General features: G+C 44.6%; 1 protein-coding gene across 3 annotated transcripts in view; it reads left to right on the top strand.

Annotated features, from left to right (window-relative positions):
- The window catches only part of Wars2 (tryptophanyl tRNA synthetase 2, mitochondrial), an 82,010-nt gene extending 70,819 nt beyond the window's left edge, over nt 1-11,191 (top strand). For all 3 annotated transcript variants that reach the window (XM_028877280.2, XM_028877278.2, XM_037206929.1), the window contains 2 exons: nt 8,872-8,990; nt 10,505-11,191. In XM_028877280.2, coding sequence (XP_028733113.2) covers nt 8,872-8,990; nt 10,505-10,953 — 568 coding nt within the window. In that variant the 3' untranslated portion in view covers nt 10,954-11,191. The remainder of the gene's footprint in view (nt 1-8,871; nt 8,991-10,504) is intronic.
- Nucleotides 11,192-12,262: the final 1,071 nt, after the last annotated feature.

Here is a 12,262-nt window from a genome sequence, read left to right on the forward strand (position 1 = left end):
CTCGGGCTTATTGCTGACTAGCTCTTACACTTAAATTAACCCATAATTCTTATTTATGTTTAGCCATGTGGCTTGGTACCTTTTCTCAGCTTTGCCTTCACATCTTGCTTCCTCTGTGTCTGGCTGGAGACTCCTGACTCAGCCTTCCTGATCCCAGAATTCTCCTCTCTGCTTATCCCTCCTATACTATACTTCCTGCCTGGCTACTGGCCAATCAGCATTTTATTTATCAACCAAATCAGAGCAACACACATTCACAGCATACAGCACGACATTCCCATCACTGCGTAGCCCAGGCTCCATGTGAATGTGTGCAGAAATTGCAGGCATGTGCCACACAATAGTTTCTTTAACTCTTCAGGAGAAGGTTGGACTTGTGGAGAAGGAGCTACAAAAGGGATCAGATATACCAGTCAGCACGGCATACTAAATCTGTAATGCTAGTGCTATTTGGATCTAGTGCAGAGTGCCTACTATGTGCTGGGGACCTTTCTAAGTCATCTCTGTGTGTGAACCCTAACAGCCTTGTAAAACTGATCACCGTTGCCCCTATTCTTCAGAAGAGGAAGCCAAGACACAGAGTGGTCAGCAGCAAATCCAGAGTCACAGGAGCTAGTAAGATGTGGAGCCAGGATCCGAGTCCTGGGGGTGTTCCCAGGCTAAGATCAGGCAGGCTTGTTGCTTTGAGTCTCCGGTGGCATGCTAGATGGCAGGGACCAGAAGTAGGTAGTCACTCGAACTGCTCATCGTGTGGCCAGGAAGCAAAAGAGGAGAGGAGAAGGGAAGGGGAGGGGAAGGGAGAAGACGATGAGATAGAAGGAGGAAGGGAGGACGGTGGGCAAGAACAGGCAGAACACTAATCTCTAGTGGCTAATCTGTAAAGGTGATACTAATACATAATAATAAGAATCTCTAATGGTGGAGTGTGGGCTCTCTGCCTACGTCTGTTTTGTTTTGTTTTTTTCTAGTGGGAACTGAACTTAGGGCCTCATGCCTGCTAGACAGGCACCCTACCACAGTCCCATTTTTGTGTTTGGCTTCTGACGCAGGGTTTGGCCCAGTTGTTCAGACTGGCCTTGAGTTCACACAGGCTTCAAATGTGTGTTCCTCTTGCCTCAGCCCCTGGGTAGCTGGACACAGCCTGTGTCCAGGTCCCGCTCTGAGTTTATTTCTCTGTGCTGCTGTTTCCTGCGTGCTTCTCATGCTGTTTGGTGACATCAGCGAGCTGAAGGAGTGGGGAGGCGGGAAGGGGTGGTGTTAAGTGGTTAGCATGCTCCTTAGTTTGGTGAAACTAACACAGGCTTAATTTTTCCAACTCTGTGGTTTCTCAGACAGATTAGTCTCTATTATAGATTCGAGCAATCTTAATACATAATTGGTTTCTTTTCCTTAAGTTGAGAAAGTTCATCTTCTCACCACTTCCCTTCCATGTATCTGATTTGCCAGCAGCACTATCTGTGCACTCTGGGACCGGTAATGATGTAACGTCGTCATTGTGGAGCTGTGCCCATTGATGGGAGAGCTCATGTAGCTATCAAGGTGCATAGTCTTCATGGAAGTGCTGACTGATGATTGAGGACAGTGTGTTGCTTACAGTGACATGCATATTAGAACTCAATGCTTATTTCTGGGATTTTTCATGTATGTTTTTGGGCTTCAGTTGATTTTAGGTAACTGATGCTGCAAAAATTAAAACTGTTAACTGGGTGATGGTAGCACACTCCTTTAATCCCATCACTCGGGAGGCAGAGGCAGGTGGATCTCTGTGAGTGCAAAGCCAGCATAGTCTACAGAGTGAGTTCCAGGACAGCCAAGGCTACATAGAGAGACCCTGTCTTGGAAAAAACAAAAACAAAAAACAAAAAAATTAAAAGTGTGGCAAGAGGCAACTGATATATATTCTTATCAGTTGTCCAAAATCCATTGGCAAAATGATATTGCAGTCTTTTTATTTACAAATTAGAAGAACAAGGACACCTCTGAGAGTTATTGAGCAAATTGTATAGGATTGATAGCACCTGATACAGACTCTGGTTTGTAGATATAGGAGGACACTGTTAGAAAACTGGCATTAGTGAAGCAGCTTCCTAAGATCTCAAAGCATGTTTCGCATGTTGCCATTTTTAGAGTCAAGTCTGAGGTTGGGAATGTCCTCATATTGTACATGAAACTGTAAGTGGTTCACATGTGGCAGGTAAACATAAAAGTTTTCTACTGGCTTCCTCTCTGTCTCAGTCTACCTCCAACATCAGCAGGATTCGCTTATAAAAGTATTTAGTGTTTAGTCCAAAATAGGCATTTCTGTCTTCAAGTTGATGGTCTCCTTCCTTAGCCTGGAAATTACCTGCCAGATCTAATGCCAGGATTGGGTTACAGATGTGGACATCTGCATGCTCCCTTTTCTAAGAAAAACAGCCCAGTGTTCTCTTCTGTCTAGTCTCAGGCTAGACCGCCTGTGCAGTTGGGAGTATTTTCTGTTTGTTTTTGTTTTGTTTCACGTACTTCTGTATTTGGGAAAAAGTCATGGCCAGAATGTCTAGGAATATTTATATTATAAACATAGGTAGGTTGATAGATTGAAGGATGGGTAAAATATCTGTGTTTTCTATCCCCCAGAAAGTCTGTGTGGCCTTTGCATAAAAGGCTGGTGTTAAGTTAAATACAGGCTTTGTATTTGCTTTTGTCAAGGTCAGCATTAGAATGCGTGGTATAGTGAGCCAGAGAACACCACTAGGAAAGGAATGGAGAAGCAGCTTCAGATAGGCTTATAAAAGACATGTGTAATTGTTTCCATAGGAGTTGTTTAAGGAACTCAGGAATGGAGAGCTGAGATTATCTTACTCAGAGAGCATGATAAATAACAGAAATTTAAGTCAAGCCTGGAGGTGCAGGTCTGTGATTCCAGCTGTTTATCAGTCTGGGCAGGAAGGTCACAAGTTCAAGGCTAGCCTGAGTGACTTAGTGAGACCCTGTCCCAAAATAAAAGTAAAAAGAGAGTAGGTGATGTAGCTCAGTAGTAGAGAGCTTACCTAGTGTGTATGAAGCCCTAGGTTCAGTCTCTAGCACCACCAAAATAATAATGATAATAATAGAAGATACATGAAGACAGAACACTCAAAAATAGCGGAAGTTCTTAATTTTTATTTATACATTCCTTAATTATCTGAATGCCTAATTTTATTTAGCTAGCCATCAGAGGACCAGAACGCCTGCTGCTAGATAATGTCTTCTAGACATGACAGGGAAGTTTTACCCATGACATCTCAACAATATGGTCACCTAAACAGGACCTGCATAATGACGACACCAGATGACATACCAATGTGAATGGGAGAAATCCTAGATGGCTTCAACCGCAGGTGAAGAGCTCTAGCCAGTTAATGGCTTCTCAGGGAGGCGGAATCAGTCTTCCCGTGGACATGCCCCCTGATAGTTTCCAATCCCAGCTGGTCAGTCCTAAACACATATACATAGTAGCAACACTAAATGGAATCAGTTGGGAGGGAGGGTGTGTGTGTGTCTGTCTGTCTGTCTGTCTGTATGTGTGTGTGTGTGTGTAACAATAATTATAGAAGAAGAGGTCATGAGTTTATGAGAGAGCTGAGGTGGACATGGGAAGAGTTGGGGGAGAAGGAAGAGTAGAAATGATGTAAATATAATACTCAATGAAATTCTCAGAAACATAAATAGCTAGCCACACATTAAGTAAATATTTATTTTTCTTTATTTTTGTTTCTCCTCCTATATACATATACATATATATAGAGATACACACAGTGTATTTATTATATTCAGCAGGTATATATGCAATGCAACAATTCTAGGTGTGCCACTTTACATGCCCTTGAAGGGAAGACTGACAAGGTTTGAGCAGTGTTTTCCTAGAGCATTCTAATAACTGATAGATACGTGGCATCCAAATTCTCATGGCGGCTCTCTAAGATAGGTGGGTGATATCTCTATTTATAAGACAGGTGGGTGATATCCCCATCTATAAGATAGGTGGGCGAGCTGGGCAGTGGTGGCACACGCCTTTGATCCCAGCACTCGGGAGCTAGAGGCAGGTTTATCTTTGTGAGTTCAAGGCCAGCCTGGTCTATAGAGTGAGATCCAGGAAAGGTGCAAAGCTACACAGAGAAACCCTGTCTCGAAAACCAAGAAAAAAAAAAAAAGATAGGTAAGCAATGTCCCCATCTATAAGATGGGTGGGTGATATCCCTCCCCATTTTCCACATGAAAAAATTAGCTTTCAGGTCGAGGTAGTGTAGTGTCTGAGCACTTCCCTAGTGTGTGTGAAGTACCACCAACACTACTAATAAATAGTAACAATAAATAATTGTTAAATTTTAAAAAGAGAGAAGTAACTCTCAGGGGAAATATGATAATTTTGCATAGACAGAGTGATCACCTCACTAATCAGGTTATGTATGCTTCCCAAGAATTTGAGCTGAGAAACAGGAGAAACGGCCAAGACTGTAAATCGGAAGATAAGATGGGCCTAGTGAACATGCTCAGCAGGGCAGGGCACTCACCTCCAAGCCTGACAACCTAAGGACAAGCCTAAGAGCCCACATAGAAGGAGAGCATTGACTCCCACAAGCTGTTTTCTGACCACAAGCATGCTATGCATACACACACACACACACACAGAGAGAGAGAGAGAGAGAGAGAGAGAGAGAGAGAGAGAGAGAGAGAGAGAGAGAGAGAAAATAAATGTTTTAAAAAAGAGAGAGAGAGAAGTCTGTAATGACACAGGAGAATGAGGAGGTGGGCCTTTAAAAACTGTAAGTAGAAAACCAAACTGTCAGCCAGCTTTCTTTTGCGGTGACAAAATACCTGTGGTAAGTCAGTGTTGGCTCAGGTGTCAGGGATCTCGGCCCATGATTGGTTGGCTTCATTGCTTTGGGTCTGGAGTGAGGCAGGATGTCATAGTGGAAACATATGGTGGGACAAAGCTGCTTTATTTCATGGTGACCAAAAACAGGTATAGGGAGGCAGACCAGGGTCCCCAAATCCCCTTCAAGGGCCACACCCCAGTGACCTGATTTCTTTCTAAGCAGGCCCAGCTCCTGAGTGGTTCCACATCTCCCAGTAGCACCAAAGACTGGGACTAAGCCTTTAGCACGTGGTCTCTGGGGGACATTTAAAGTACAAAGGAAGCCAAGAAACAAACAAACAAAAAAAATGTAGACGGAAGAATAAGTGGCCTGGGATTTCAGTTCAGTGGTTTCCGCTTCCAGGAGAGTCGTCCTGCTGCTGTCTGAGGGTGGAAGTGTCGCTCCTGGGAGTAAGCGTTTCTAGAGCAGGTCTCAAAATCATAGGGTTCCTAAACTTCGAGTGAGCCCAGGATGTCTGTCCTGGGGTCTTCCGAGGTCATGAAAGCTGCTGCCCCATGGTGTTCCAGCCTACTGCCCACACAGGCAGTTCTTCTCTGTCTTTCTGGAATAGCTAGAGGGCATAGTGCTCCATCAAACCAAACTCCCTCGGGAGGCAGTCTGGGCCCCGGAAACTGGGAGCTCGAAGAGAGCGGAGTGAACCGTGATTGACAACAAACAAGCCAGTATGTGCTCCACCAAGAGTAAGAAGCTGTCTATGTATTTTAAGGACCAAGTGAAGTGGGTGTCACCAGTGCTTTCTAAAGGAAACCTTAAATTCGAGGATGGATTTAAGGAGAACAGCAGCTGGGAAGTCTGTCCAGAGGCCATTTCTCCAGCCTAGAGCATGATAGTGACGGAAAGAAAAAGACCTACGACTTCACAGTAGATCAAATATGTACGAGTGATGTGTCGGGGGTAACCACACGTTTACTGTGGTGTTGCCCTGCTTAAGGTGGGCAGTGCTGGGAGAGGACTAGTGAGAAGTGACAGTTCCACTCAGTTTCTAACGAGTGTCAGTATCTAAAAGTAATTGCTGTAATGAAGAGTCAATGCAGCGTGTCCAGTAACAATCAGTGAGGGGGAACCGACCCTTCTTGACAGTACAGACAACCCCAAGCCCCTTCCCCAGCCCGCTGAGTAAAGGCAACAGTTCTGAAACCTCACAGGCACAGCCAAGCAAGGAGGGAAAAGCAGGTTCCACATAGGCAACGATCATTCATCTGGACACTAATGCTGACAAAGGGGTGGGACGGAGCCCCAGAAAACTTCGAGGCAATAAGGATCGAAGCAAAAGAAAAAAAAACGGTTCAGTCACCAAAGAAGAAGATCAGAGGCATTATTATGTGACAGAAGTTATAACAATCAAAATTATGAAAGACTTTTGTTTTATGTTGTGTCTGAGAAAGCACAGCCAGGGTGAGAGGGAATAAAAGGAAGGGGAGAAAGAGTGGACGTATTAATATGGATATCATTATGTCGGATATAAATTTTAAAAGGACAGCCCTAAATTATTTGAAGTGAAAGGCAAACTGTGAGGAGAGAGGTTGAAAACGTGAAGAGAATAAGCCCCATAAGTGAGTGGAATCAAAGACAGACTGAATAATGTAAAGTGTGAACTCAAGGGATGAGAAGCAAAGGCCAAGATAAATTACAGGAGGTGAAAGCGGCAGCGGCCGCAGAGGGAAGAGGGACCAGAAACAAACAAACCAAAGTCAGATGCAAATGCCACGTGGAGCAACAAGACCAGGTGAAAAAAATTAAAATGTTTTTAATCCTCTCATTAAAAAAAAAAAAATCAAAACCCCACAGAACCGTAAGAAAAGAGTCGGGGATCCGACATGAGGCAAGACGCACACAGCGTCATTGTGGAAACTAAATGTGTTTTCTGTTTAGTGGGGTGGCTTTGTGAGTCTGGAACCATTTTGACATGTGGAAATATTCATTTTGATGTGCTTAAAGTGTATTGATTATGGTAATTGTTTTTTCTGTGTTAGTTGCAGTCCATTGTGATTTCCTATGGGCTACTGTAATTGCTTTTTAACCTGCTCTGTTGGCTAATTTGGGCTGGGGGAGCCAAGGTGACCTCTGCATATGGGCCTCACTATAATTACTAGGTAAGAGTAGCAGCGGAGACCAGCCGAAGAGAAATCGACAAAGGCAGGCCATGTGCTTGTGTACCCCAGAGAGGAGCCCATGCTGAGCAGAGGGGACCGAGTAGCCATGCCACTCACTCAGCCACTGGCCTTCGGCTCCGGCTCCGGTGCCTTTAGCTCTCCCGGCCCTCTGCAGCTTCCCCGATCTACTTTTGCTGACCTCAGAAATGGAGGAAGCACTTCCTGATTCACGCCTTCACCTTGTCACTCACTTTCTGTTTTTCCTATGGCGGAGTTCTCAGAAGTCCTATAAAATAGATTATATTTGGGAGTCGCCTGTCGGTCTCACGTATACTTTGTACCCGAGTCTGGATTGTCACTGGGTCTATGGCCACCCTGGGTTGAGCATTGGGATTTCTGTTTTCTCAATGGGTCAGTTGGCCATTAAAATAAAGATGACCTTATTTGAGAAATCAGTATGACTCCCATAAGGCCATATACGTCTCTCTCTTGACATTCTGTCCTTCATCGTATCAAACATTAGCGGGTAGTTATCATATCATTTGCGTCCATATATTGAGCCTTTATTATCAGGAGCTCCCCCTTGGTAACCATAGAAACAGCTGGAAGAGGATAGTTCCATCATTATCTCAGTTTACAGACGGATTGAAGGCTTGGGAAGAGGGAGAAACTCGAGATGGTAACTCACTGCTTCTTCCAAATTAAATCGGAAGCTGTAGCTCTGCTAGCAAACCTAACCCCACAGCCAAGCATTTAACATTGAAATCACCTGTCTCCACTCACGGGCATGCTTCCCAGATTCCACCCCAGGATTCCATGCTTTGAAGTGCACGTGCAGGAATGAGAACATCATAAATAGATTTCTCTACGTTCTGAGTGGGGTTTTTTCACATTCTCATTTCTTAATGAAGACACATTTTTAGATAAAAGTCAAGTTTCCTTAGTTCTTTTTCTCAAATCATTTTCTTCCCTCTAAAAGCAGCTACAGCGATAAAGGGGGTTTGGGTATGTCTTGTTTTTCCCCTTCTTTCTTATCATCATGATCATCATTGCTATCTGTCTTTCAGTCCTGGAGATTCAGCCATGTTCCTTAAACGTATGAGGCAAGTGCTGAATCACTGAACCACAGCTTCAGCCTTTACCAGGTTGCTCTAATCGTTACAGACCTGTGCATCTATGAAAATAGGTTTTTGCATTTGAATGTATACTTTCATAGTTTACATAAATGTCAGTGTAGTCCTCACATGCTCTGCAGTTTGCTTTCTTTGGGCCACGTCGACTTTAAGATCCATCTATGTTATACTTTGAGATTTTCATTTAAGTTCCCAGGGCCTATTAACTGCCCTCCCGTTACAGTGACTTGAAAATGAAGAAGCATATTGCCCAAAGATCTCAAATCATTTCTTGTTTGATGAGGAGGGAAACCTCTGGCCGGAAGAGCTGTCTGCCATCTCTAATTTGAAGGCTGGGTGGGGGTATCTTTCAAGTGTGAGCCGCAGCTCTGAGGTGAAAGCATCTGGTCTAGGCTGGAGTAATCTGTGCTGGCTGGGTGAGGGATGAGGAGAGGCTTTTAAACACAATTATGCACAGCGCATGTGCTATGGAAGATGCCACGGCTCCCTCCCGGCAAGATCCCGTCATGCTGGTGTTGATGGCTGCGCTCCTCTGCGATGGGCGAAACAGAACCAGAGTAGACAAACATCTCTCCAGCATTTGTCTGACACACAGATAAAGACTCGGGTCTCGGTGCTCCCTCTGTAGTTGGTGAACATTTGTGGAACACCAATAGTGAAGCAGACACAGGACATGCAGCTGCTTGCAATACTGTTTCCGGCTAAGAAGGAGCCTTGGTGAGTTTTTCTGTCTGTGTTTTATTAAAGGTCCACACACGTTCCTGTCGGGGAGGATCAAGTCCAGCACATGGAACTTGTTCAGGATCTAGCTCGAAGTTTCAACCAGAAGTATGGGGAGTTGTTTCCATTGCCCAAGTCCATTCTCAGTAAGTGACAAGTGGGTGGTTATGACATCTGGGCACACACTGAAGAGTCAGTGGACTGGAGACCTGGAACTTCGATGGGACTAAATTTGGGATTCTTAACTGGAATCCTTGTTGTTTGGGGTTATGTGGGACTAGGAGATGATATTGGAGTCTAGAAAACATTAAAAAAAAAAAAAAATGATGAGATGGGCTGTGGCGGCACACACCTTTAATTCCAGCGCTAAGGAGGCAGAGGCAGAGGCAGGTGGATCTCTGTGAGTTCCAGGCCAGCCAGGTCTACAGAGTGAGTTCCAGGACAGGCTCCAAAGCTACACAGAGAAACCCTGTCTCAAAAAGGAAAAACAGAATTGTAAAATATGGGAGAAACTTTTAAAAAAAAATCATAATTTTAGTTTCTAAAATATATGTCAATAGATTATATAAAACAAGATTTGATTTGATAGAGCAAATTACATGCCCTATTTTACACATTGGCCAACTAAGGCTCAGCAAAGCTCACTCTGTGTTCAAGTCACATGTCCAGTTGATCCCAAAGCCTCACCCTTCCTTAACATTCACAGTCAGACAAATGTCAGGAGAATGAGAAGTGCTCAGTCCTAGTCCAGACAAAATGAGGAAGAACGGATGATCCCCAAAGGTGGTTTTCCGAGATGAGCAGAAGGGATGGGGCAGTGCATCTGAAATGCCAGCCTCGGCTCTGCTAGGGTGTCTCACGCGTTGAAGTCAGCCTCCTTTTTAGCAAACAGGATTTCTGTTGCTGTTTTACCCACTTCAGTCTTATCTTTAATAGCCATAAACAAAGCAGGTATCAATAACACTGGTGTATGGAACATAGCTTAACACCCCCCTCTGTGTGTGTGTGTTTCTATGACTGTGTGTATGTGTGTGTGCATGTGCCTGTAAATATATAATTCTGTGTAGAGATGTGGAAGGATTGTCACAGATGGTTAAATGCAGCATTCCTACAGCAAGGTGGGAAGTGGAGGCAGGAGAATGGCCAGCTAGCCTAGGGGATGCTGCATAGTGGCGGAAAAAAAGAGATAACCTGCCTCAAAACTAAGTGGATGACAAAAACAGATTCCCAGAAGTCGCCCCCTGGCCTTAAATTCTCCATGGCACCTATGTATCTGTGCACACATCCACACACACACACCACACAAGTTTTTAAAAATATAGATTGTGTTCACAGAGCCATCTTGGCACTCGCCGTGCAAGTCTGGTGACCTGGGTTCCATCCCTGGAGCCCACAAGTGTGCACAGCATAGGCAGTATATATAACCAGCATAATTCCATTTGTGCCAGTTACACACTGGATGAATCACTACCAATGCATGATGTGGACATTGCATTATCAAGACCTGTTTCTGGTGTCTTTACTTCCACATTTGATAAACTGCTCAGACTCTCCAAGATGAAGATGTGCCATTTGTGCGATCAGATAATATCTCTGGTGTTGTTGGTGTCTTCGAGATCTAGACTGTAACATTCTTGATGACTTGTCTTCTTTTCACTAGCATCCATGAAGAAAGTGAAATCCCTCCGTGATCCCTCTGCCAAGATGTCAAAATCGGACCCCGACAAACTGGCAACTGTTGGAATAACAGACAGCCCGGAGGAGATCGTGAAGAAATTCCGCAAGGCTATGACAGACTTCACATCGGAGGTCACCTACGAGCCGGACAGCAGAGCTGGCGTCTCCAACATGGTGGAGATCCATGCCGCGGTGTCAGGTCTCTCTGTGGAGGAGGTGGTGCGCAGGAGCGCGGGCCTGGACACGGCGCGCTATAAGCTGCTGGTGGCGGATGCTGTGATCGAGAAGTTTGCTCCAATCAGGAGAGAAATTGAGAGACTGAAAATGGATAAGGACTATTTAAAGAAGGTTTTACGTGTTGGATCTGCAAAAGCCAAAGAATTAGCCTATCCTGTGTTGGAGGAGGTGAAGAAATTGGTGGGGATTCTGTAGGAAAGCCAGCCAGTCACCTGCACTCCAGTCAAGACAACTTTCCTCTGGCAGATTTCAGTCTGTACATATTTGGTTTGATGCGTGCTTCCAGTCGATGTTCCAATTTCCATCAGCAAATACTGTTATCAGGAGAGCTGAAGCAGGCACAGCTCTCTGCACCCCGGTTAACTGAGGCACCGTTTTGGGGGATCTTAAGTATTCCCACATACTTGACAGCTAAACAATAACTGAGCTATGATGTGTCGCTGAAGTTTTTTCCGGTCCTGCCCAGCCCCACAGACCCCACAAGCCACTTATAAAATAATCACTCAGAAGCTTATATTAATTAAAACTGCTTGGCCATTAGCTCAGGCCTGCCACTGACTAGTTCTTACATTTAAACTAACCCATTTCTGTTCATCTATATGTCGCCACGTTTTTGTGGCTTTACCTGTGTGCCATTACATGCTGCTCCCTGGATGGCAAGCTGGCATCTCCTGACTCAGCCTTCCAGCCTTCCCACAATTCTCCTTGTCTGTTTATCCCATCTTTACTTTCTGCCTGACTACTGGCCAATCAGCATTTTATTTATCAACCAATCAGAGCAACACATTTACAACATATAGAGCAATATCCATAGCAATGATGTGTGCTTATTTGTGCCATCTTTACTGTGACAGGTGCACTTTGTCTATCTCTAAACCCTTTTTAAAGCTGCACACAGAGGTCCTCTGCTGTAATCATGAATCTGGTAGTTTGGGAGTTCTTCAAAACAGGTTGATTCTTACAGTTTATGTGTCACTGAGATGATGTTTGTCCTCAAGTATTTGAGCGACTTAACTTGGGCCAGCAAGGTGGCTCAGGCTCAAGGCACCTGCTGCCAAGTCTGACAGCCTGAGTTCATCCTCAAGACCAGTGTGGTGGAAAGAGAGAATTGACCCGCAAGTTGTCCTCTGACCTCCATTGTGCACCTTGGTATACACACACACATACACACACACACACACACACACACCACCACCACCACCACCAACAACAACAAATAAATAAATAAAAATATAATAATCTAATACAATAATCTACTTAACTTCCGCTTGTTTCCCAAGAAGCCATGCAGGCTTATTCCAGCAAATGTCGGTCCTTAAATTCGGAGATTCAGGAGGTCAGCATCTGAGAGCATTGTATGGCCTCAGTTTCATTTGCTTATCATGCAGAGCCATGTTGTCCCGTCCCCCCCCCCTCCCCCCTTTTTTTGTTTGTTTTTTGTTTTTTGAGACAGGGTTTCTTTGTGTAGCCTTGGCTGTCCTGGATCTCTTTCTGTCGACCAGGC

Source organism: Peromyscus leucopus, chromosome 6, assembly GCF_004664715.2.
Source record: "Peromyscus leucopus breed LL Stock chromosome 6, UCI_PerLeu_2.1, whole genome shotgun sequence".
Taxonomy (NCBI): Eukaryota; Metazoa; Chordata; class Mammalia; order Rodentia; family Cricetidae; genus Peromyscus; species Peromyscus leucopus.